Below are 27706 nucleotides of genomic sequence, written 5' to 3'. Positions count from 1 at the left end.
GTTTATAGTGTGCACTGTGACTGTGCGTATGCATAGCCAAAGGATAAAAGAAAGAATGTGTCTGTCAACTGAAGATATTAAGATCATAGATGTATCATGTTACATGTAGTAGGCTAAAGTGGGATTCAAACTTTTTGAGGGCCCTGCTCCAACATCTGCCTTTCTGAATAACATATGGCAGGCTGGCAGCCACTTTAAACAAACGCAGCCAAGTCTATGGACTTTTAATGTTTGTTTAGAGCGCTTACCCTCACTTCACACAAGTGTGATTTTGTTTAGTGTATTTTTTGTGTGGCACTATAGAGTGTCGCAGTCCTGCCCCCTACTAGGGCCCAGGAAATAATTCTCAAAAAGCTAGTACAAAGCTAACTCGAGTTGTGACAAATCATGACAACAAACACAATTTTTCGGGCTGAACAAAATAATTAGAAAGAAGGCAGGTTACAACACTTTTTTGTTGTTTTTCTTCTTTGTTATTATTTGTTTGGTCCAAAATATTGTGTTTGTTGTCATGATTTGTCACGACTCGAGTTGGCCTCGTACAACGCTTAAAAGGTCTTAATAATTTTTGAAATGTCTATGGGGAAAATGCATTGGGAATTATTTCCTGGGCCTGACGTCATCATGAAAGGGGGCGGGACTGCAACGCTCTACTAGCCCCTCCAATGCATGGCTTTCTGAAAGTACGTCATAGGCCAGCCAAGTCTATGGTTTGTTGAGAGCCTAATTATAAATATCCCAGCCAAAGTCTATGGACTTTTATTTAGGGTAAATTATGATGTAATTTGTGCTAGCCAAGTCTATGGACTTGTGGTAAATAATCAGCGATGTCATCTCACTGATACATCTTGTAGCCTAATTTATTTCATTTTTCACAGACATGAGAACATCAACATGCCCCCAAAAATCTGGGCACCCCTCACATTTCACAAGTGTGAAAATATGTGAGAGAAGGGGGAAAAATATATATATAGTCTACTTTGCTACTGTCCACGGACCACGGTAATCCCTGTCCACCACCACTGGACACTTCACTGAACCTAACCTGGCTGACACAACTCTACACCAGGATCGTACAGACAAGGTTTCCGCAAGGACCTCAGCACAGGAGAACAAGTACTGGCCCTAACCACTTTCATCGAAAATGGCTTCGAGAACAGACTAAAGACAGGTAGGCCTACTACTACTGTGTTTCATGACATCACAGCAGCCTATGATATACTGTCTGGCACAAAGGCCTCATACTGGAGCTCACAAAGGTGCTCCCTGCTTGGGCAACAGCAATTATCCAAACTCTGCTGACCAACCGGAGGTTCAGAGTCCACCTTGGACAGAACAAAAGTGCATGGAGAACACAGCAACATGTACTCCCGCAAGGCTCAGTTCCAGCTCCAAGCCTCCAACCCTGTTCAACATCTACACAAATGATCTACCCACCATGAAATCCCGCAAATTAATCTACGCAGACGACAACTGTCTGGCATTCCTAGCACCAGACTTCGATGTGCTCACCGAAGACCTCTCCAAACTGGACCAGTTCTGCAAAACATAGCGCCTAAAACCAAACCCAGCAAAAACTGTTTCTAGTGTATTCCATCTCCACAATGCCAAAGCTGCCACAGAATTAAACATCTATCTGAGCAGACTCAAACTAAAGCATGCACCCTAACCTATCTTGGTGTGACCCTTGACAGAACCCTATCCTTCAAGGAACATCTAAAAGGGACGGCAGCTAAGGTGAAGTCAGGAACAGGAACAACCTGCTCTGCAAGCTCGCTGGTGCAAAATGGGGGGGGTGGCTGCAGCCTCCACACTGCACACCTCAGCACTGGCTCTGTCATACTCTGCAGCAGAATATTGTGCCCCTGGCTGGTCTGGTCGGTCTAGGTCATCTCTCTCACACTCACACACACACACACACACACACACACACACACACACACACACACACACACACACACACACACACACACACACACACACACACACACACCAGTGGATACCCCAATTTTGCTGCAATTTTGCTGCATGTCTTTCCTGTCCTCCCTCTCTCCTATCTATCTTCACTTGAAACTATCAATAAAGGCAGAAAGCCCCCCCCCCCAAAAAAAAAAACAATTGTCGTTTTTGAGGGGCGCTGGCTCCTACAATGCCTGCCTTGGTGTGTGGCAAAGTCTATTGACTTTTTACAGAATAATTTCTTCTGTACAAACTTTCTGGCCATGTCAATGGCAAATGACGTCATGAGGCTTTGTGTGTGCCGCCTGTGACATGTGTGTGGCCAGGTCTATGGACTTATTACGGAATAATCTGTTCCTTTAATACAAACTTTCAGGGCAAGTCAATGGCAAATGACGTATGACGTAACTTCATCATCGTTTTGAAATCTCCCCAAAAACTTTATTTACCAAGGCGGGGAAAAGACCAACGTTTCGAATATACCTGACGAAAGCCACGCAGAGGCCAAAACGTTGTTCAAGCACCCGTTGAATTAGCCTGGGATGTGTGTGCACTGTGCACCTTCTGACCTCTGTGACCACCATCAATTACTGTGATGCTATACTGGTTTTGAGATCCCAAATCACTTATTTGTATCCCGGAATATTGGGGTCACAGACTTGGGGTCTCCCAAACCCCTCTGAACAGAGCCAGGGTAACTCTGGGGTCCTAGACCCTGGGGTCTCCCAAACCCCTCTGAACAGAGCCAGGGTAACTCTGGGGTCCTAGACCCCGGGGTCTCCCAAACCCCTCTGAACAGAGCCAGGGTAACTCTGGGGTCCTAGACCCCGGGGTCTCCCAAACCCCTCTGAACAGAGCCAGGGTAACTCTGGGGTCCTAGACCCCGGGGTCTCCCAAACCCCTCTGAACAGAGCCAGGGTAACTCTGGGGTCCTAGACCCCGGGGTCTCCCAAACCCCTCTGAACAGAGCCAGGGTAACTCTGGGGTCCTAGACCCCGGGGTCTCCCATACCCCTCTGAACAGAGCCAGGGTAACTCTGGGGTCCTAGACCCCGGGGTCTCCCATACCCCTCTGAACAGAGCCAGGGTAACTCTGGGGTCCTAGACCCCGGGGTCCCCAAAACCCCTTTGAACACAACCATGCAGATCTTATGCATATGCCACCCAATACATTCCCAGAATATACGGTAGGCCTACTATGTGTGTGTACTGTGTATGTACCACATACCAAAATGTGATGCAGTCAATAGTTATCTAATCTGACTGTTGAGAGAGCAAATACCAATGTAGGCTAGTAACTATCACAGACAATATTCAACACCAGCACCATTTTCATATAGCAGAAACATGTCAAGGACTTATATGAAACTTATATGTTAGATGTGGCATATGAAATTGGACCCCCTGAACATATATGTGCATATGCACATATAAGCACATGTACATATATGTATACATATATGTACATATATGTATATAAATAATACAATAATACAATAATAATATAATTGCAACTATTTTATTTACACATACACAGAAATGTTTAGGAACCAGTGTTGTAGCCTATTATATGTAAATTACACAATCTATTTTATCTTTCTGAATACAAAAATATTCAAATATATGTCAGAAAAGAAGACCTCAGAGATGTTTCTTGGGAGAATAAACATTTATTGACTGCCCCATATAAAAATAAATCATAAATAAATAATGATTTGGTCATAAAAATATACATTGGAGGGGTGGGGGCTCCAGGTCACCAAAGTTTCTCTTGGGCACCACAAGGCTAAAATAATAATTATTGTAGCGCCACCATGAGGCTGATTTGAAAACTGTCAAGTGGCATTTCTTCCTCAGCCTATAGTGGGAATAGTCATGCACGGCTTAGGAAGCCGTGGATATACACGGCTTGTGAAGCCGTGGATATGCACGGCTTGGGATACACTGCCATGTCTTCCTTCTCAGAATGCATTTCTTTCATGTGGATTCCAAGGTATTCGATTTCCCAAAATGTGCGTAACTGATGTGACAGTGCCTCTTCCTCTCCGTCGGTGGCAGTCGGTAGTGCTGTCGCCTCACAGCTAGAAGGTCCTGGGTTCGATTCCCGCTGGGGACGCTGTGGGTGCTGGCGGCGTGTTCTCTCCTCCATGTCATGCCTGCAGGCCCCACGTCCTAGGTTGTGAGCAGGGGGGCAGTCAGACAGATATTTTGTGAAGCCACTAAGGAAATCGGGACATCCTGAAAGTTCATATAATGGCCTGTTGTGGCGCTGTCATTGGGCCCAAAAAAACCCATAGCCCCATAGAGGCCCATGTATTTGGGCCCAACTTCACCTAGACTGTATTACCTTAATAAACATGGTCATGAATACTTTCTGCTTCCAGTCACTAGTTTAAAGTCTCATTTCTCATGTCATATTATTCTTTTTGGAAAATTATGGTCCCATTTATTTAAAAAATGACCATAATGTCGCGTATGTTCTGAGGGGCGTGGCTACCGTTACAGTCTATGATCGGGAGCCACCCCCCATTCGAGTCAAAATAAAAACCAACTAAGAAGAAGGGGGGAACTTGGGGAAGTCCCGCCTCATTGTCTGGGCCAGCCAATGGCCAAGCTGGGCCCAAGCGGATCTAGAAAGATGGCGATTTACAATACAAGGACTGACAGGCTTCATTTTACGTCCATATCAGGTCTATGGTTGTGAGCTAGCAAATATTTCTTCAGAATAAGCTATAGTAATTAATGTTTTCTAAAAGTCATACATTTATTTTAAAAATGCATTTATGATATACGTCTTTTTAAATGTAGAGTACTTATATGTGCCCTAAAAGGTTTTTTACTGATTTAAAATGGCTATTGATTGGCTGCTTGGCACATTTTCCTACTATACCCTTGTGCTGTGGACAGTCCACAATGACTTATTACGTCAATGATGATGTAATAAAGATGTGGATTAAACTGAGTTTAATCCACATCTTTATTACGTCATCATTGAGAGCTAGTTATACAGATTTATGTAATCTGGCACCACTGCCGTATCAGGCACAATTTGCTGGGACGGTGCATACGCATCAAAATTGGCGGGACGGCTGGGACGGTGCGTACGGCGCAAAGTAACCACAGTATACCGCTAATCAACTTACAAATTACATATACATAGTATATGTATATGTATATGTATATGTATATGTATATGTATATGTATATGTATATGTATATGTATATGTATATGTATATGTATATGTGACAGTGCTAGTTACTTGCGCAAGCAGAGCGCGCAAGTAATGTGATCGGCCTGGTCCATTTGTCGTGACAGCCGTTCCGCCATTTCAGGACCCCCCCAGAAAAACATCAAATCTGTGCCCGTATTGCTGGACCAATGATGACGAAATGACCATATTTCTTACGTCATCATTTAGAGCTAGTCATACACGTATTTCTTACGTCATCATTTAGAGCTAGTCATACACGTATGTGTATGACTAGCTCTAAATGATGACGTAAGAAATATGGTCATTTCGTCATCATTGGTCCAGCAATACGGGCACAGATTTGATGTTTTTCTGGGGGGGTCCTGAAATGGCGGAACGGCTGTCACGGTTTTTGGACCAAAGTGACCACAGAATACCGCTAATCAACTTACAACTACACACTTTATACAGTATAGAGTATAGAGTATATATGTATACATATATAGTATATGCCTATATACTATATATATACTATATATATTTCTTACGTCATCATTTAGAGCTAGTCATACGTATACTATATACATAATCAATAAAGAATAATTTACCAAATTGTGCCTGATCTGCTGGGACCAGAGTACGTGGTGTGTATGTAAGAAATATGGTCATTTCGTCATCATTGGTCCAGCAATACGGGCACAGATTTGATGTATGACTAGCTCTAAATGATGACGTAAGAAATACGTGTATGACTAGCTCTAAATGATGACGTAAGAAATATGGTCATTTCGTCATCATTGATCCAGCAATACGGACACAGATTTGATGTTTTTCTGCGTAAGCCTCAAATGTGTGTGTATGTGTATGACTAGCTCTAAATGATGACGTAAGAAATACGTGTATGACTAGCTCTAAATGATGACGTAAGAAATATGGTCATTTCGTCATCATTGGTCCAGCAATACGGGCACAGATTTGATGTTTTTCTGGGGGGGTCCTGAAATGGCGGAACGGCTGTCACGGTTTTTGGACCAAAGTGACCACAGAATACCGCTAATCAACTTACAACTACACACTTTATACAGTATACTATATATATACTATATATATTTCTTACGTCATCATTTAGAGCTAGTCATACGTATACTATATACATAATCAATAAAAAAATAATTTACCAAATTGTGCCTGATCTGCTGGGACTAGAGTACGTGGTGTGTATGTAAGAAATATGGTCATTTCGTCATCATTGGTCCAGCAATATGGGTACAGATTTGATGTATGACTAGCTCTAAATGATGACGTAAGAAATACGTGTATGACTAGCTCTAAATGATGACGTAAGAAATATGGTCATTTCGTCATCATTTTTTTTTTTTTTTTTTTTTTTTTTTTAAGATATTTTTTTGCGGCTTACGCCTTTATTGATTTTTTAAGGGATAGAAAGTAGGCTGACAGGAAACGGGAGAGAGATGGGGGATGACATGCGGTAAAGGCCGTGTCGGGTCCGGGAGTCGAACCCGCGGCACACCGCGACTGGATCACCAGTCCGGTGCCCAGACCGTTACGCTACGGCCTGGGCCCATTTCGTCATCATTGATCCAGCAATACGGGCACAGATTTGATGTTTTTCTGCGTAAGCCTCAAATGGCAGAACAGCTGTCACGGTTTCTGGACCAAAGTGACCACAGAATACCGCTAATCAACTTACAACTACACACTTTATACAGTATAGAGTATGGAGTATATATGTATACATATATAGTATGCCTATATACTATATATATTTCTTACGTCATCATTTAGAGCTAGTCATACACATACACACCACGTACTTTTTTTTCCAACACATATAAATGATTTATTTGTCTCTGAAAAACAAAAAAGGGATCCAGAATATATCTACAACAATAAAACAGTATTTCTTATATAGATAGAAACTAGAATCATACTTAATACTAAATGTTTACATGTATAGTAGGTAGCAAATAATTACATCTAAACATTAATCATTTCAAACGTTCGTTCACAGAGATACTGAGATTTGACAGTTTACAGCGGGCGAAAACATTACATGCGCGCTCTGCTTGCGCACTAGTTGGCCATTTATGGCCTACTAGTGTGCAACAAGCAAGTATGCACTCGACAGAGTGCAGTTCTAGTTTGTTAATGTTATTAACTGTCATAAATGTTAATAAAAATAAAACATATTTTGTTTTGTATCTTTTCGTTTAAATACTGAATTCATTGTTTTAATGTGCAAATGTATCGTTTTTGTTAGCGTGTACTTTTATTCTGAAGAGCTCGGCCACCAGAAGTCTTATATTTGCTATACCTTATATTTGCTGCCTTGACACTTCCTGGCCATCAGTGGCCATACCCGAGGTGGGGTTGGGCATGTTTCCCCATGTCAACTAGGTACCCTCACAAAAAACATGCAGTAATCCTGGTCTCTAAACTGCCTCCCCCTGGCCAGCCGGGGCGCCTGATGGAGGCGAAAGGAACTGGTTAAACTGGAATAACGTGTTCCTTCCACGCGCTATGTCCAACCAGGGAAACTCCCCCCTGTCAGGTGTAAAGGAGTAACTTGGACACTCATGCATATATATATATATATATATATATATATATATATATATATATATATCTTTTTTTTTAATCAGTTTTATCCCACGATTTGTCGAGTGTCCAAGTTGCTCCTTTACACCTGACAGGGGGGAGTTTCCCTGGTTGGATGTAGCGTGTGGAAGGAACCATAGAGTTATAACTCTATGGAAGGAACGCGTCATTCCAACCAGTTCCTTTCCCCTCCATCAGGCTGGCCAGGGGGAGGAAGTTTAGAGACCAGGATTACTACAAGTTTTTTGTGAGGGTACCTACCTACCCTAGGCGACACGGGGAGAACATGCAAACTCCACACTGCAGAAGGGCCCTTTCGCCAACCCCGCCTCGCGTATGGGCACTGATGACGTGGAGGAGGAAGCACGCCGCCAGCAACCACAGCGCCCCGAGTGGGAATTGAACCCAGGACCTTCTATAGCTGTGAGGCGACAGCACTAGTACCAACTGTGCCACAGTTGGTATATTTGATAACTTGAATGCAAATAGCGTTAAACTTGTGACGGTGAAATGTGATAGTCCCCAGCATGAACCCTATCATTTTGGTGACCCCATGGCCTTTAGCACCTCCCTGGCTCCTTCAATTATGCCTAAATCAAGCTTGCACAGAAGAGGACAATTACATATAGGCACATAGGTACATAAACATGCTCACACGCAGGCTATAGTCTGGCAGTCGAGGTGGACGGGTGGGAAATTTGGTATATAGTATTTTTTTATTGGCCTAAAATATTGTCTATACATACATTCATGAATCCACTTGCTGACCGGCTGAAAGTATTGGGCAATTTTTTATAGGCGTTTCTTGTGACCCTACCATTAACATCCTATGGCAGGCAAAAATCATGATAAATGTGATGAGGTCAGCACATTTTGGGAACATTTCGGCAAGTGGCTATGGCTGCTTTTAGCCCAAGGAGTGTATTTTGTGCAAAACTAATGCTTGGAATGGATTCAGAATCATGGAAAACCCCTATAAAAAAAGATTGCCCAATAACAGCCGGTCAGCAAGTGGATTCATGAATGTATAGTATATAGACAATATATTAGGCCAATAAAAAATACTATAGGCCTATAGTATATACCAAATTTCCCACTTTAAACAAAATAAGTTATTTTGAATCAGAATCACTCAAGTAGACAGAAAACAACTAAGAAAAACAACGGCTCTTGTTCAATACAATAAGGCTGGGCTATTCAATAATTTAAATGTAGGCCTACTATAAACGTATTAGAACAATCGTTATTCCACACGTTTGGTTCCAGTCGCATATTCTACACTCCGAGCAACTGTACTGCAAGTTGCAACAAATGTGTTTTTGCACACGTGGACGGTGGAACTCCGTTTATCATCACAAATGTTCGCGTTTCATAAAATAATGACGGCTTCTATTTTAGGTCGCGTACTTCTATACTTCGGCCCCTCCTCTCGCTACTAGCCTGGTCTAGGTTGATGTCATTCGCAGAGACGCTTCAGGACAGACTAGAATAAAAAATACCAAGGGATTGATCAGTGACGTCACATACAAGCGGAAGTGTCTAGTGAGAGTCCACACAGCAACTACTACACTGACTGCATGCTTTAGTAACTTCGCGTCACCACCAGGCTTTCCAATGTTTCCATTGCTTACCGTAGTCACAAGTTACAACTCATAAGACGGTTTAAGACCCCTTTCGAGGGTACTCGACAACAACAACAATGCGTATCAATGCGTTCAACTGAGAACGCGAAGACTCAAGGCAAGGCCGCAAGGGTGGGTGGGCTGATCGAGCGATTCGAGCCCAATCGGCCCATGGAGCCGTTCTGTTTAGCCCGAAGCACGGATTTCCATTTTTCTGTTCGGTGGTCCGTGGTCAGATCCGGTCTAGAGCCCGCCTACACGCACACACGCACGCACAGTTTCCGTATCCATTCTAGGTCGGATCTGTAACTCCCGAGGACGCTTATTTATGACATCATTGTCGACACCTTGGTGTGTAAATTGCAGACTGTAGAGAAAACAGGACAGAACTAGATGGGTAGGGGGTTCTGAATCTGAACAGCAGACAAACGTTTTTTTTTTGTTTTACAGTTGACAGATGAGTAGCTGACGATGTTCCACCTGGGATCTGGTTTATGGATCAACTGGGGAGACTGTTAACATTATTCCAGTCGTGTCGAGTTGTCGAGGTAGAAGATTAACAGTAGGCTATCATCATAACCGAGGTTTCAGTTCAGTTCACTTCTTAGAGGGAATAACGTTACGAAAATGTCGTCTCCAAGTCCGGGCAAGAGGCGAATGGACACGGACGTGGTGAAACTGTATCCTTTTATCATTATAATACAACAACAACAACGCTGTGTTCATGATGACGTACTGCATGTCTGCTGCTTTTATCCTAGCTGGCAGCTCTCTGGAACTGCTGCCACGACTGTTGTTGCGTGTCGTAACATGAATTATATACAAATGATCGTGTAGAATTGATGTTTTAAGCGTTTGATGTTTTATGATTAACATACTCATACTGTCATCGATATTTATTAGTTGAAAATAGACATTTTTTTTGTTGCCCTGCCTGTTCGGATGCTGTGGTTGGCATAACATTAGCAGGCTAAACTAGCTTGGCTAGGGAGCAATCACTATCAGGCTGTTTGTTTTTCTCCCTGGCCCAACTAACTGGATTTCTAGTTTGACAAACCAGCCGCTGCCTCATCCGCACTAAGTGATCACAGAACAAACAGACACTTGATCATATTGGGCAGGGATTATAAAAAATGTCGTCAAATAACGTAATATGTTAAGCAACTGGTTGGCTGATGCAAACATTGTTGGCAGCCAACATGAAGCTAACATGAATTTAGCTTACGTTATCGACGACAGAGATCAAACGTAGTATATTGTACTAGTTATACGACGTGTAATTTGACCTGTTATACTCATTGGTGGGACAGTACAAGTAGCGCAATGCCTTGCTAGAAAGGAAAAGGGCCCCGGGGACTCATTTTAACGTCGTTAAAAATTTCACGGTTGGCGTGTTTTTCCACGAGACTTGCAGTGTCTAAGACGCGGTGTCACTGTCTTCTCAGTTTTAAGAACATAGTTCGTTAAGTACACAATTGAAACTTAAAACACTACTTTTTCTAATTTCTTTTTTTTACAGGTTTATTTTTGGTTCAAAATCCTTTGACAATACAACGTATGCGATACCTAACGTACTCATTTAATATAATTGCTCTAAGTAATTATGAATATATAATATTATTATGCAACAGATTGTATGTTAAATTGGCCTTATAGGTCCAGACAGCGTGAGCTGAATTGTTTTGTTTTTGTCCTGCAGTAGAGCTCGTAGCCTGATTGGTCTGCCTGTTACTATCCGGAAAATGGTAGAGGGCGGGGCTTGAGAGACAGCTGATCGAGAAACAACAAACGTGCTGTACTGAGCACATGCAGGATGGGGGTTGGGATTATACGAACCAACATGCTGAAGACCTCCTGCCTTGAAACTATATGACACTTCTTAATCACTGTGTCATTTTACTGGTTGATTTTTATTTATTTAACTTTTATGGAATTATCTTGTAAATTATAATGCTATACAAAAACCTATTTTACATGCCAACTTGATAAAAAAACAGGCACTCAAATGATGGTTTCATAACGTTTGGATTTGGACTTGCTGTAAGTCTGATCCGCCAAAACATGGGGAGTGTATCTAGGTCCTGGGGTCTATGTCCCCCGCTTATAACATAGAACCCAGAGAACATGGGGATGACCCCTAAAAAATGTACTAGGCAGATGGCTACTTGGCTAGTGTTACTTTCCCTGTCTGCGTGTGATACTACAGCAATGGATTTATGCCTAAATCAAATAGGCTACACTTGAACCAATTTGTTTGACCTCAGATGATAGGTGACTGACTGTAAAGGCCATGTTGGTGCTCTGGACTGTTGTCAACTTGCCATAACTATGGGAAAATTCTTACTCCTCTTTTCCAGCATCACAGATTCCTTGCTTATGAAGTGGAATTTTACCTTCACATGACACATTTGTGAACAGGTTAAACAGAAGAGCATGTAAAAAAATCAGTATTTTATTTGCTCCCCTACTTTATCTCTCTTTAGCTTCACTACTCAAATATGGATCATGTAAGCTGTAGCGTTTACTTTAAAGCTGTGTTCAGACCTGAATTGATACATGATGCTCGGTTCGCCCTGTTTGTGCCGCATCTTCTCGTCTTTGTATTGACTTTGTATGTAATCACGCCGCTCTAACCATCCAAGTCTGAACACACCTTTAGACATAGCTTGAATGGATTAATAATAGGTTGTTTGCCTCTCCTCAAATCCAATGAGTAATGACCCAGATCCCGGATATGAAGACAGTAGCACTTCTGAATAAAACAATACATAACTGTCACAAATAGTGATTATTGCTTTGGGTTTCTATGGACAACAACTTCAGGGGGAAGAAAGAAGAGAGATGACACATTTCACAGTGCCGTTAACAGGCTTAATCACTACATGCCCACTGCTTTAGGTCACAAGATATATCCCAGTTAATCAACGTTGATGTTATAACCCTGTTATAACATCAAACCTGTTAACTGCCTAGTATTATTTTCTAGTTATAGCTTTTGTGGTGTCGTGCTCCGCCGAATAAAACTGTGTAAATAAAGTAAAAGTTGGTCTCCCCCATCCCCAAACACACACACACATACACACACACACACACACACACAATTATGTTTCTTTGTGACAAACGCATACATAGGCTGTGGGTCAATTCAAACATTCAACACAGTGTTGTTTCTGCCTGTCACCACACCCGATAATTATAACACATCCTCCCTACAGAAGTCACCCCACCCCCATCCCCTTTAGTGGCTATGCTACCTATACTTGGCTAGTGACAGCTAGAAGAAAGTACCCTTCAGCCAAGTGCCTGGCTGGCTGGTTGGCTACCTGTGTCTGAGCACGGAAATTGCATTTGGTTGGTTTTCAAAACCAAGTGTCACTGTTGTGCAGCACACACATACATATTAGCATGATGATTTCAGGTGTATCGGTACAGTACAGTAGAGGGACCCCCACATGGTAACTGTCATTTCTCAACCGTTTCGGACGCAGGGTGGCTCGCCGGAACCGGGCCGGCACCCTGGGCCTGCGGGTCTGGAAGTTCCTGGGACCCCCCAGGGACCCCCACACAGACTTACTTCACACGGGTGTGATTTTGGTTACCATACACTAGCTCTGTAATCTATGGTTCAGAGGCTTACGCATATTTTGCCATAAAGCTGAAAGACACTGCAATGTTCATTTGAATAGTATTTTATATTTTTTGTTCACTCCGTAGCATTTCTTATGAGAAATGTTAACCCTTGGACTACCAGTCCCAATTTTTTTGTTTGGGTAACAAATTGGCATATTTTTAATTAATCGTTTTAACATACAAGAAAGATCTGGTGGATTGAAGAGATGTTTTTCTTTTTTCATTCATTGCAAATGTATTCTCTCGATTCGCCACCAGATGGCGGGAAAGCATCATTATGCTGATTTTGGCTAAAATAGACAGATCTTCCTAAGTCACTTCCGGTTCAACGATCAACAACAACCTGTAGTATTTTGACCCTAGTCAATAGCTTGGCTGGTCCGGATTGCTAAGCTAATGCTATATTTTTCATAACTAAGTCAAATTTACCTCAAATCAACCCCAAAAGATCGCAAAATATCACATTTTTTACAGCGACGCACATAGAGACGGCGCGCGTGCACGATAGCGCACGATCACGCGGATTTCGGCCGTTTTTTGGTAAATTACATCCAACATTAGTGATATTAGCGAAAAAATATTAATTTTTGCTCTTTTAACCCCGCGATAACTGATATTGATTGTCATTCCGTTTTTTCTGTTAACGGGAGGTTTAGATTTTTCGATTAATTCCGTTTTTTCCGTGAATTGTAGGCCAAGGGTTAATACAATTTTGGTCAACCTGTTTGTATAGGTTTATTTTTTTCTTTCTAATTTAGAGTAGCCAATTACCTTTTTAGTACCCCCTTGCCCTCCCCAATTTAGTCATTAGGGCCTTTCTCGGCCCCACCCCTCTCCCATTTGTTTATATTGTGTTAAAGATCCAAGATGACCGCAGCACCAGGAGGGGGTGGGGCGGAGGTGAGCGGGTGGGCGGGGTCGACATATACCCTTACTGGGCTGCATTCAAGACACTTGCCTTGTGTCTGACACCTGACTTGTGACTGAACACAGTCAAACCATATGGGCTTCCATTGGAAATGCTTTGTAGCGGCCATTAAACACAGACACAAGACTGTGTCTGTGTCTTAAATGTGTGAACGCAGCCCAGTAAGGGCATATGTCGACCCCACCTGCTCACCTCCACCCCACCCCCTCCTGGTGCTGCGGCCATCTTGGATCCTGAACACAATATAAATAAATGGGCTGAGAAAGGCCCATATTGTTTCCACCTCACACACATTTCTGCGTTGTCACTCACTGCTGTTGTATCCTGTTGACTCACCTGCTAAGTAAGGAGCCCCCACCGGGACCGCGTAGGGCCTCCCACCCAACACTCCCTGCTGACAGGTTCCATAAATATCACCCTCCCTGTTCGGCTTCCTTCCCCCGAACACGGGCCAATTGTGCACCACGGTGGATTCAAAATTTCGAATCCACAACCTCTGTGTTGGTGGGCAGGGACTGCACCACAGAGAGTGCCAAAAATGTTATAGGTGGTGTGTAAACTAGGACTTTCCCCTCTGATAATACCACTAAAACTTTTCAATTCTGATCAGCATAGGTTAACCCATTCTGAACGGGCACCCATTTTGGCGTTGGCATCATGTTATGCTTTAGCTATTGAAAAATAGCAGATCTACAAGCTCATATCGCGCCACCGAGTGGCGCGATACGAGCTTGTAGGTCTGCTATTTTTGAAAAATCGAAGAACGACTGACATTTCTAGAATATGATCTCAGGTCAGAATGGGTTGATCAGACCAGTGTGTGTCCAGCGGAAACCTTGTGTGAATCTGATCTCAGGTCAGAATGGGTTAAGTGCAAGAAAAGTAAGTTGAGCTGTTGGCTGAGCAGGTCAGACTGTGGTCACTGCATTATTGATTATTGATCTCAATGCCATGGCTTATTATTAATGCTGTGTTTGACTGTTCAGCGGTTTGACCAAATTCTTTTACCTAGATGCTACATTCCAATTTTTTTGGATGCCAGATGGTTTTCACTTTATCCCACATCTCAGTTGAAAAGAATGTGTTGTTGACTGAGTGAGCTCCCTGTTGCACTTATTTCCATGTGGCCTGTTTTTGGTATGTCTTTTCCTTGACCAGAGGTCAGCATCGAGAGCAAGCATGAGGTAACCATCCTTAGTGGACTCAACGAGTTCGTGGTCAAGTTTCACGGGCCACCAGGAAGTAAGTGTGTAATTTATTATTTTGATTAAGGTTTCAAGCATATTTTCCCTAAAATGTATTTGGAAATCGATTTTGTAGTGGCTTAATTCAAGTGTTTTTTTTGTTTCAGCACCTTATGAGTCTGGAGTGTGGAAGGTTCGAGTGGACCTTCCAGATAAGTACCCATTCAAATCACCATCAATAGGTATGTTTGTACAGTGCTGTGTTTTATTCACAAACAGTAAGACGTCAATGAAACTATCTGTCCACCATCACCATCATTTAGACTAAATATAATTTACATTTTATTTTACAGGATTCATGAATAAAATATTCCATCCCAACATCGACGAAGCGTAAGTTGGTCAATCATGATCTATTAATGATTCATCTGTCATTTGTGTAAATAAATACATAGATCTGTTTTGTTTAACTCTGTTATTTGACCTGGCAAGGTAAGGAGAAATATTTTTTAAACAAACTATTGCTAGTGGAACTAGCAATTATTTCAGGACATAATTTTACTGATGTTTCTTTACAAAATATGTTTACACAATTTGGCAATAAATTGATAAATATTATTACTGTAAATGATGAAAGGCTTGAGTGTTAAGAAGCTCCCTGGCCTATTTTGCCATGACAGACTCTGCAATGTCCCCACTCTGCTTTAACAGTGTTTTTCATTTATTAGGTCAGGAACTGTGTGTCTAGATGTTATCAATCAGACATGGACAGCTCTTTATGGTAAGAACTGCTACATTATCGTCCTTTCTAATAGTTGTACTAATCAGTTAACTTGGACTGACTGACATTAATAGTCAATGATGAAACCGACAACATAACTATTATTCCACAGTACAACTTCACAGAAAACATCTAAGCTTAATGTACTCTCATTTCAACCACAATTGAATTGACCATTCATGAGCCCCAAGCTCTGATTGTTAAGAAAACCCAGAGCCTGTAAGATAACAGAAAATCGACTCCACATTTGAGCCACATTTTTTTCCGGTCGGCCGGTCCGTGGATAGGTCGGCCGGTCGTTTGATAGGTCGGCCGGTCCGTGGATAGGTCGGCCGGTCCGTGGATAGGTCGGCCGGTCCGTGGATAGGTCGGCCGGCCGGTGTTTTATTTTTATTTTGTTTTGGGGGGGGACCCCCAGGGACCCCCAAATGGTAACTCTGTCATTTCTCTACCGTTTTGGACGGGGGTGGGCTCGTTGGAATCGTGTCGCCCCCCTGGGGTCTTTGGGGGTCTCAAGGTTCAGGGACCCCCAAATGGTAACTCTGTCATTTCTCTACCGTTTTGGACGGGGGTGGGCTCATTTGAATCATGTCGCCCCCCTGGGGGCGTCTTTGGGGGTCTCAAGGTTCGGGGACCCCCAGGGACCCCCAAATGGTAACTCTGTCATTTCTCTACCGTTTTGTACGGGGGTGGGCTCGTTGGAATCGTGTTGCCCCCCTGGGGGCGTCTTTGGGGGTCTCAAGGTTCGGGGACCCCCAGGGACCCCCAGGAACCCCCAAATGGTAACTCTGTCATTTCTCTACCGTTTTGGACGGGGGTGGGCTCATTTGAATAGTGTCGCCCCCCCCTGGGGGCGTCTTTGGGGGTCTCAAGGTTCGGGGACCCCCAAATGGTAACTCTGTCATTTCTCTACCGTTTTGGACGGGGGTGGGCTCGTTGGAATCGTGTTGCCCCCCTGGGGGCGTCTTTGGGGGTCTCAAGGTTCGGGGACCCCCATGGACCCCCAGGAACCCCCAAATGGTAACTGTCATTTCTCTACCGTTTTGGACGGGGGTGGGCTCATTTGAATCGTGTCGCCCCCCCCTGGGGGCGTCTTTGGGGGTCTCAAGGTTGGAACAAATGGATTCTGCCCTCGCTGGATGTTGCTTTGTGTGATTAGTCAACATTTGTACACCTATGTGAACATTCCAAATGAATTTCGAAGCCTTTGTGGCTGTGACCAGTTAGCATTAGGCTAGCATAAAATGCTAAACTTCTATTAGGTGTTTTATTATACGTTTAACAATAATTATGTGGTTATATGTTAATTATTTATCAGCAGAATGATGTAGTGATTTTTAAGAGTTTAACTGGTATTATAACATGACAAATTAAAACATGTCACCACATGAAAGTAGAACTTTATCTCTTTAAGTAGGAAGCTGTTGGATGGCATTTCTAGGGACAATTATATTCAGCTGTTGGCTGTTTTACAGTAATTGGTCACTACAAGCAAGCCCCTCTGTCCAGTCAAATGGTTTTAGCATAGGAATTGCTGGGAACCTTCTGGGCCCAAGGTAGTGATAATGTCAATGTCCTTTTTTTCTCTTTTCTTTTTTTCATCTGGTTCATTCAGAACAGAACCAATATACATAGTAACGTTTCCTTTCTTGCGTTCCATCCCTGTTCCATAACATTCCTAAACCAGCTCATACCTTAACACTTATCCAGGGTAGATTTGTGGAGAACAAGTGCTCTTTTTCAGCAACACCCTGTTTTACAGTCATACAGTTATGCACATTCACACCCGGGAGGAAGCTGCCCAGTACAAGTCTTACACTGTTGGTCACGGAGCAGCTCCCCTGGAGCAGCTAATGTATGCGATATGCGATTATTTATGTGTTGCTGTTGGCACCAATAATAAAATTGATGTCAAACAGGCTAAACATAAATGACAAGTTCATATTAAAATGTTCCGCTTCCAAATCTAACTCGACTGAGTCACACATGGGATCTCACCAAAGTAGGATATAAAAAGAGAACTACACAAACCCATTAATCCTACCATTTGACCCAGTTCTGATGTATTGTGTATGATACTTGAAACTTACTGTAAAGGTGTACTGTAAAGGTACTTGTCTGAAATGTCTTTATTAGGAACAATCCCTTGAGATGAACCATCTCGTTTTCAAGGGGGTCCGCAAGAAGTACACTTCATACATAGACACTTCTTTTACAAACAATTCAACCAGACAAAACAAAACAAGACAAAACAATACAATTCCTAGATAAACAAGAAACGAACAACAGCAAAACAAAAAACAAAACAACATTTCACATAACATGGACATAACGTAGACATAACACATGGATCATTGCATCATGGATCTGCTACAGTGATAATTAGTGAAAACATGAACAGGTAGTCTCAAGATGAGAGGACAGCACAGTTTTAAACAGATGAAAAGATGTTTGTAAATATTCATATTTGCGGGTACCTTTAGTTTGGGCTTATTTCTGAAGTGTAGTTGCTTATTTGGGCTTGCTTTCAATTTAAGATTATTTTTGAAAATAGCTGATTGCGAACGCAGTGAGCCACTTACTATGACAGCAAGGGCTGAATGTCTGTGTGTGTGTCTGTCTGTCCCGCTGTTACACCACCCGCCCGCCACCAGAGGGCGCAGCTGTAGCACACACACACACGAGCTGCGTTCGCTTCCCGCGTTTGCGCGTCTTACTTGTTTAATAGGGCTCAAGTGATGAAACCGGTCGTTTCTTTTGAGCTTGTTTTCATAGACCTGGACATTGGTTTCACGCACAGAATCTGGTGTCTCTGGAGATACAGAGACACGGGTGTCTCTGGAGATACAGAGACACTGGTGTCTCTGTATCTGAGACCAAAACACCTTTCACTAGCCGACTGGCCGACTAAACATGTGCAGTTGTCTAGCGACGGCCGACTAGAAGTCTCAACCAGGTCCCGACCCGCCGATAGCGTCGTGCTGACGAGAAGTTGTCCGTTGTCGGCAAGACCTTCTGACCTTGCTGTATCTTAAAAATGATACCACAAAATACAAATCCTGGCTAATGCATTAACACACTGTTTCCCAAACAGTGGATCGTGGGTCGGGACCTATATGTTTGTTGCGGACAGATTTTTATGGGTTGTGAGTAAATGCCCCTTTTTTAATTTCCTATATATTGTTTTTAATTATTATTCAAAAGTTTTTCAAATAAACTTCCCAGAAATTCTCTATTTTTCAAAGTTAAAAACAAATTCAAACGTTTTTTTCAAAAGAATTCCATAAAAAAAAGAGAAAAGAAATCCATTAATTATAAATACTTTTAAGAACCTCACAACACGTTGTGATGTGACGTGTTGTGAGCTTGTAGTAGATCTACTATTTTCACTACTTTGGCAAGTTTGGGACCCGTGGAGACGGGTCCCAACATATTCCCTTATTCCTATGACCCTGATTAGAATCTAGCAGAGTGACCTTGGCTTGCATGCAGGCATACTGGTACCATCATCACAAATGCAGCTTGAACAAGAATGATCTAGGTCTGTCTGTCTTGTCTGTCACATAGCAGACAACACTTAACACTTATGATGCTGCCAGAGTTTGTCAAAATAAAGGCGCTAGAGTGCCAAGCAGATGGGCAGATTTCGCCCCAAAACCGGGAGGTATGATCTTCCTACCTCGCGCTGTCAAGTCTCATCTCTCTTTAGAAGCGTTTATATTCCAAACGAGATGCTTGGTTAAGTCAGAAATTCGGACAGAACATTGCCGTGGATTGAGAGATAATAGACAGTTTCGTCCACCTGTAAACAAGGAAGTGAATGATGTACGCATGCGCAAAACATGTCCAGGAGCGCTGAACAAGGCGTTGCCTAGCAACGGGAGCTGTCAAAAAATGGATTACAGCCGTCACTCGATCCTGTAGGTTTACACTCTATAACATTCGACGAATTAGACCCTTCCTCACCCAGGAGTCAGCCCAGTGCCTTATCCAGACGTCATGTCAAAATTTGACTATTGTAACTCCCTCCTTACTGGCCTACCGCCATGCGCACTTAAGCCTCTCCAATTGATCCAAAATGCCACAGCTCGTTTGGTATTCAACCAGACAAAATTCTCACATGTCTCCCCACTTCTCCGCTTCCTCCATTGGCTCCCGGTGGCTCTGGTCGCTGCCCGCACAGAGTACACAACTCTGATGCTGGCATTCAAAGTAACCAAAGGTATGGCACCCCCATATCTTTCAAGCCTGATCGAACCCTACAAACCCTCCCATGTGCTCAGATCAGCCAACGCAGGGAAGCTGCAAGTACCTTCACTAAAAACACCGGGACAACGCTCCACACGTCCCAAACTCTTCTCCCTAATGGCTCCAAAACTATGGAATGCACATGGATTAAGAGTGTCTCCTAAATGTCAAAATTATAAATTGGATTACAGCAATCCCGTTTTATATCATTAAAAAGGACCTAAAGACCCCTATACGCGTCCTTAGCACCCCACGGTTTTTATTGAGAGGACGTGAGGAGAGCAGGAAACGTCTTTAGCACAAAAGCTGTTAACATAACACAACACATATTTTCATTTTTAGATGTCCCACAAACATAAAATCCTCTTTTGGGTCATTGTAAACGCCTTGCAAAAAATGGCTTTCTCAAGTGCAGAAAGACTAATGTCTAGTGCACTATAGTAGAGGCAGCAGCTTGGCTGCACTCAAGGAGCATGCATTGATAGACTGAAGGCACACCAAAGTAGATCTAAAGACATTTTGGACAGAAATATTTGATTAAATATGATAATCATAATGTGTAGAAATTGAAATAATGTGTACTTTTTACTCTCATAATTGAAACACATTGACCATTTTCCCATTATGGCCAAGTTTGGCAAGAACAGTCGCACACAAACTTCTGTGCACAATAAAGAGAACTAGACAAAGTGCCAATCGGCACAGGTCTCCACCAGGGCAGGTCAGGTTGTGGCCTCATGGTGGCGCTATAACAGGCTGTTGAGGAAGATTTGGGCCGGAGGTTCGTGTTGGAGGGATGCAGGTACAATGTTTTTCCATGTGTGCATACATAAGTTGTATACAGATCGATGCAGTTATAGCTAAAAACAGGAATTGGCCTGTTATAGTGCCACCGTGAGGCTGATTTTGAGGAAAGAATTGTGGCATGTCGTCCTCGGCCTAGTGAAAATGTGCGTGTATAATTTAACGGAAATTGCACACTGTGTTTGTGATTTGTGGCCTTTTTTCGAAATGGACGAATCGTGTGAGCTTTGGAAGCCAATCTTAGCCAATCAGGATGGAAGATGCGAAATGGTGCCGCTCCGTGTTGATCACATGACTATGGAGATAGTGTATACCGATTTGCGTGAAATTTGGATAAAATCTGAAGGAGTAATAATAGAAAATGTGTTTTACATATGTCGGCCTCCTGGTGGCGCTATAAAGAGCAGATGTGAAAAATTCCAGGCAAAGGTTTTTCCTTGGCCTCTAGGGAGTTGGCATACAAAGTTATCCACAGATCCGTGCAGTTAGAGGTAAAAACACTTTTCGGCCAGTTATAGCGCCACCTTGAGTCTGAGTTGAAATTGTTCATGTGGCATTTCGTCCTCGGCCTAGTGGAACTGGGAATGTGGGTGCACAATTTCATGGAAATCATGCGATGTGTTCATGATTTGCAGCATTTTGTTTGAAACTGAGCACTCCTGTGAATCAGGATGGAGTGTGAGAAATCTGAAAGACCGGTTTCGTTGAATGGCTCTAGAGAGACTGTGTACCAATTTGTGTGATGTTTGGACAAAATCTGTAGGTGTACTGTGCAAAAACTTGTTTTGCACAAAGCGGCCTCCTGGTGGCGCTATAACAGGCCGTTCTGGAAAGTTTGGGGCAGAGGTTCATCGTTGGCATCCAGGGAGTGTGTGTGCAAAATTTGGCATTGACCGGGTTAACTGTGGCCGAGATTAGCTGCTCACGGACACACGGACGGACACACGGACGGACGGACGGACGGACGGACACACGGACAAAAGTGCAAAACATACTCTCCCCACATGCCTTCGGCCTGGTGGAGACAATGAGTCATGCTTGTTGTTGCTGGGTTTTTTTGTTTGTTTTTTGAGGGGGTGGGTGGTGATTTCAAGTTTTAGTTGACCAGGGTCCCTGAGTACTCTATGGTGTAGCATAGGCCCTCTCCTTTCCTTCTACGCCCAATTTCTTTGCTTAAAATAGCCCAACTACATGCTCAAGACATGCTTTGACCTTTTGCATCTGCTTTTTCACTATCTGTTTCCCAGAATACAGACGTTATGGTTCTTGTGGTTAATAATGTTTCCCTTTACATAGCAATAGCAGCATCAGCAGCTGAATATTGTAAAAAAAAAAACCAATCTATTGATTCATTCATATTCATCATGTTATATCTTTCTCTCCCTCTGTATCTTCCAGACCTCACCAACATCTTTGAGTCGTTCCTCCCCCAGCTGCTAGCCTACCCTAATCCCATCGACCCTCTGAATGGAGATGCAGCTGCCATGTACCTGCATCGGCCAGAGGACTACAAGCACAAGATCAAAGGTTGGTGACGATTCTGACAAATCTGTAGTCTGCAGTGTTGGACTACAGACTGGTAGCAAGAAAAATCATACTAATCTGAGATTATGTGTCATAGACAGCTCTGTCAGGCATAAATTGTGGGTTGTTTTTTTATGTGTAGATCTGACCTACACCTGTTGGTAACCTGTGAACTCAAATATGCTTCCTTGTGGGGTTTACAGTTCTATCACAAAACCTGCCTAACAGCAGCTGATTCACGCCCTCCTACATGTATTTTCAAACGTCGACTGTATGTGTGAGTTAGTTAAACAACAGGATTGACAGCTGTTCTTGTGTGACTCTGAGAAGGGTATAAGTGACACATTTGGATGGGGATCAGTGGACAAGCGAGGCCCAAGTGCCAGTAGGCAAATCTGACCCACCGTAGTTCTCATGAAAACTTTGAGAGAGCTGCACCGGCACATCAAACCCAGGAAGTCTCACCACATAATGCCACAAGTGTAGGTTTTTGTGCTTGTGTTTTTACTTGTGAGTGAGTAGAAACAGGTTGCAGTTAATGCAGTAGACTTCATATTGACCAAACGATGCATCTTTCTCCCCCTTCCCCTTGTCACAGAGTACATCCAGAAGTATGCCACAGAGGAGGCCCTAAAGGAGCAAGAGGACGCAGGTGGTGACTCCTCGTCTGAGAGCTCCATGTCAGACTTCTCGGAGGATGAGGCTCAGGATATGGAGTTGTAGGGAAGAGGAGCTGACCTCTACCACACAGACTATAATTTCCTAAAAAAAACAGAAACTTGCTATTATATTCATATTTAAACGAGACTATTTTTTACGACTAAAACGATTTTTATCGCTATATGTGAAGCTGCAGGATTATATTGCAGTATGTCACTCTCTTCTAGGAACTCATTGCTATCCGTTATCTCCCCGTTCGGCTCTCAACCCCCGAGACCCTACCCACAGCAGAAAGGAGGAGCATTATTAATTTTCATGATCCATTGTGGCTGCTGTCCCTGCCAAGTCTTTGCTGTTTGACCTTTGCTCCCCAGCCAGTCCAAACAAGACAGGGGCTGGACGCCTCCCTGGGAGAACAAGGCTGGGAAGATGAGATGAGATAGATTGCTATTACCACAACAAAATGGAGGCAGACTGTTTACACTCAATATCCCAGCTATGTCCCACAGCCACACCTCACCAGTCACCACCTTTTATTGCGAAGAGTATTTGTTTTATTCTATATTTTATTGGTTCATCAGACACGCTTGTTTCTCCCTTTGCCATCGGATTACTGCAGGATGACAATCCAACTTTTCTGGCCAGTCACACAAGAGTATGCATTACAATTTCTGACCCTCCACTTTCAGTTGAATGAATACCATTGCCTTTACCTTGTGAATCCTTGGGAAGTTGCCATTACAACAATCACTTCCGAGGTTGCAGATCGCAAGGCCGTAAACTATACCGGACTAGTACGGCTGCATGTGACCTGTCTAACTACCCTCTGTGAGGCCCAAGGGCCAGTATGCAAATCTCCTGACCCACTGTAGTTGTCACCCCATGGAGATTCACCAGCACATCAACCCTGAGAAATCACACTATGTAATGCCACAATGTATCCTTTTTTTTTTCTTTTTTTTTTTTGCACGTGTGTGTACTTGGGTGGATGAGTGCATGGGAGTGTGAGTGAGTGTGTTTTAACTAAGTAATAGACAGATCTGTGGCTTAGCTATACCCATTGCGCATTGACCACTAATGCCCAGCAGATGTCAGGAGAGGAGGCTCCCGATTCTTCCTCCAGCTCCTCCTCTCCGTTCTAGGAAAGTATTTGTCATTCTCCAAGTATCTTTTTGTATATTGTGTGGCATGACACCGAAGTAAATTTGTCTAGGGCTTTGTGGAGCTACAGTATATGCTGTTAGAAACGGGAAGGACACCTCTAGCCTAGGCGCCCTGTAGAAACAGGAAGGACACCGCTTTAGCCTAGGAGGCGCCCTGTAGAAACAGGAAGGACACCGCTTTAGCCTAGGAGGCGCCCTGTAGAAACAGGAAGGACACCGCTTTAGCCTAGGAGGCGCCCTGTAGAAACAGGAAGGACACCGCTTTAGCCTAGGAGGCGCCCTGTAGAAACAGGAAGGACACCGCTTTAGCCTAGGAGGCGCCCTGTAGAAACAGGAAGGACACCGCTTTAGCCTAGGAGGCGCCCTGTAGAAACAGGAAGGACACCTATGTAGCCTAGGAGGCGCCCTGTGAGTTCAGGCGGTGTTGTGTGGGGCTGGCCTTGGTGTTTGTGCTGCGGGGAATAATGCCTGATTTATACTTTGTTGTACGACAGGGTCGTGCGGAAAATTGCAGATCTACAAGCTCGTGCCTTGTGAGCTTGTAGAGTGGCTGTTTTCTCCCTGTGACTCAATCGTCCGAAGAATAAATAGAGCTTAAGTGGGTGGGGGTGGGGGATTATCCAGGTCCATGTTGAATCGTTACATTTCTTAACATTGCCTATTGCTTGTGTTAAACTATACTAGGTGTTTGACTTGCGTAGGGATAGTTAGTTTTTGCCAGTGGTAAATATTATCATAATGTATGGTTTTAATACTTCTATAACACGCTAGTTTGGAATCTAATTGTCCTGTAAAGATGAGGAGAATTATACATCTTTATTTTCGCTTTTGGACGATTTGCTGCTTTTTGTTCAATCAGATTCTCCACTCCAAAGAGTTGTTACACCTTAGTCTTTCTTATGCAAATGTGTCCACCTTTTATTGTCAAGCCTGAGGTATACTTGTTTGAGTGTGGGTGTCGCATACTGAAATCTAACCACATCTACCCAATCTACAAGCTTGCATTTTGGCTATTTACTGAGTGCAACACCACGTGTAACAAAGTATAAATCAGGAATTATTGTCAGTGTGCAGGTGATCTCTTCTCGTTGGAAGTGCTTTCCTGTTCCTGATTTTGACCTATACTGTACCTACTTGTATTGTCATACAGAAGTGCTCTTGATTTTTGCCATTCAACATTATAGAATGATACCTTCTGTTTTTTCAATGAGTGGCACCGTTAATGTTTTAACAAGATAACCTAAATGGTGGGACCAAATTCTGACAGATCTGCATCCCATACCTAAAAATAGATTGAATCTCATACATATTTGATTTAGAGTTAGTTAACGAAGTTGGAAGTTGTGGGATTTTGGCGGAAGTACCGCTCAAGGAAATTACGTGTGATTATTAAGTGTTGTGATTGGCCGAAAAAATATCGTATCCGGGGGAAATGCATCTGACGGATGTTCCGGCCTGACACTTCCGCCGATACTCTGCCTTAGGTTGTGACCAGGCTTTTCTCATCTCAGATGAGTAAGGCTGGGGCCGAGGCTAAGGGAGACTCATGCACCTCCAAGAAGCCCTCCCTCAGATTACTTTAAATTAAGATAATTTGTATAATTGTGTTCTCAATGCAGGTGATCACTCTTTAAAATCTTGTCCAGTAGGCAGCAGGCTATATGTGCCTGTTAACATGAGGTTTGACCACAATGTTGAAAATGAGGGCAAGAGGACATATTACCATAGCAGTGAAGATTTACTATTATAACAAATGTCGTCGTAATGGCATAAAGCGTATTACATGTTTGTAGCGTGTACTCATCACAAAATAGCTGAGTTTCTATGATTGCTTATTTCTTTAAGAAAGAAATTTGTTCCCTAACCATTAAATTTGTGTATTCTCACCTTGAGAACATGTAAATCAATCCAAACTGAATTAATACCTTGATTAGTTGCTGACGGACTGAGACCCAAAGAGATGTTTAGCTCATGAAAACTATCAAATTGTCACCTCAGTGGTGCAAGGATTTTCCACTTGCATTTGAAATTTTAAATTGGCATGTGGTTGTCAAAAGATGCAAATGTATTGTCATTGACAATGCATGCATTAGTTTCTAGTTTATAAAATAATTCTTGCTGTAGTTCTGAATACTACATGTCTCTAGGAATAACCTTGTTTTGAGATATCCATATAATGAGAACATTTGACAATAACCAAGGTGCAGTGTGATGCCATCATTTGGATACCTTTATTTTAATGAGAGATATATTTGAATTATAATTAGTTTTTGTTTTTTGTTTAACCCTTATGTCAAGGATATAAGTCAACATCTCACATTTTAAAGGCAAAAAATAAATGTGCTTCCCTTGTACCTTGAATAAAGAAATAAAAATATGAACTATATCTGCATACCTCTGCATACTAACTTATTGCTAAAAGAACATTTGTCTGTGAGTCATACTTTTAGTGCCTGTGATTGTACAATGGTAGATGCAGTATCCAATCAATCTAAAATAGTTCTTGCCAACTGAACAGAATGGCCTGTATTGAGGCTATCCTTGTTTTCTATCCTTTCCACCAGATGGCAGTCATACGTTGCGGTGCTATAAATGTAAAATACCAGGACTGTAGAGGAGTCTGTTTGTCCAAATCTAATTAAGCAAATGATATTAAGACTGTCACTGGACAGTACATATTGTAAAGAATAGCACCCTATGCCACCAAGCTGCACAAACTAATCCAATGTAGCAACCTGCTTTTCCACATTATATCCTCTGTCCACATCGTCTTCTCAGACATTTCAGGTTTGCTTTTACAGACAGAGAAAAGAAAAATGTTCCTGGTCCAGATGTGGAAAACCTAGTCGATACAGAGGGCCCATCACTTCACGTATCTTGGAAGTAACATCTCAAGCACAGGAGACGTGGAGAAAGACGTCAATAACAGAAGTGTTCCAACGGCTCCGCAACATTTGGTCGTCTAAAACCATCACTACGGCCACCAAGCTAGGCCTCTATATGTCAGTGGTCATCCCAACAGCGACCTACGCCTGTGAGACGTGGACGAAGACAGCCAACACCACCAACAAGTTGGATGTCTTCCACCGACGATGCCTCAGATCTATCCTGAGGATCTCATGGAGAGAACATATCACCAACGAGGAGGTGATGAGAAGGGCAAGGGTAGCACCACTGTCTGTCATTGTCGATGAAAGGAGAAGGAGAATGGCTGGACACGTACTCCGACTGCCAAGAGAGAGACCAGCAAGTGTGGCAATGGATGGGATGCCAGAAGGTGGAAAGAGGAAGAGAGGGAGGCCAAAGAAGACATGGAGACAGACAGCCAAGGAAGACCTAAACGAGATCAGCTGGCACGGAGCAAGAAGGGTTGCCAGAGACCGGAGTAAATAGA

At 42.9% G+C, this 27706-nt stretch overlaps 1 protein-coding gene across 1 annotated transcript; it reads left to right on the top strand.

Annotated features, from left to right (window-relative positions):
- Positions 1 to 9746: 9746 nt before the first annotated feature.
- On the top strand, positions 9747 to 26693 carry LOC310857818 (ubiquitin-conjugating enzyme E2 H-like). Its single transcript, XM_083763742.1, has 7 exons — positions 9747 to 10070; positions 15114 to 15190; positions 15300 to 15374; positions 15486 to 15525; positions 15861 to 15913; positions 22364 to 22492; positions 23088 to 26693. Exons 1-7 carry the CDS (start codon positions 10018 to 10020, stop codon positions 23210 to 23212), a joined length of 552 nt encoding a protein of 183 aa, XP_083619868.1. The 5' UTR covers positions 9747 to 10017; the 3' UTR covers positions 23213 to 26693.
- The last annotated feature ends 1013 nt before the right edge of the window (positions 26694 to 27706 follow it).

This window comes from Protomyctophum parallelum (genome assembly GCF_964188405.1).
Source record: "Protomyctophum parallelum genome assembly, chromosome: 4".
Taxonomy (NCBI): Eukaryota; Metazoa; Chordata; class Actinopteri; order Myctophiformes; family Myctophidae; genus Protomyctophum; species Protomyctophum parallelum.
The sequence above is the reverse complement of the archived record's forward strand: the minus strand, read 5'-3'. Positions and strand labels throughout refer to the sequence as shown.

What these genes read in the sequence shown, in the direction of transcription:
- LOC310857818 (XM_083763742.1), top strand. Translation starts at nt 10,018, where the DNA reads ATGTCGTCTCCAAGTCCGGGCAAGAGGCGAATGGACACGGACGTGGTG. An exon ending in GACACGGACGTGGTGAAACT is followed by an intron (nt 10,071 to 15,113) that starts GTATCCTTTTAT and finishes ACCAGAGGTCAG; the next exon opens with CATCGAGAGCAAGCATGAGG. An exon ending in GTTTCACGGGCCACCAGGAA is followed by an intron (nt 15,191 to 15,299) that starts GTAAGTGTGTAA and finishes TTTTTGTTTCAG; the next exon opens with CACCTTATGAGTCTGGAGTG.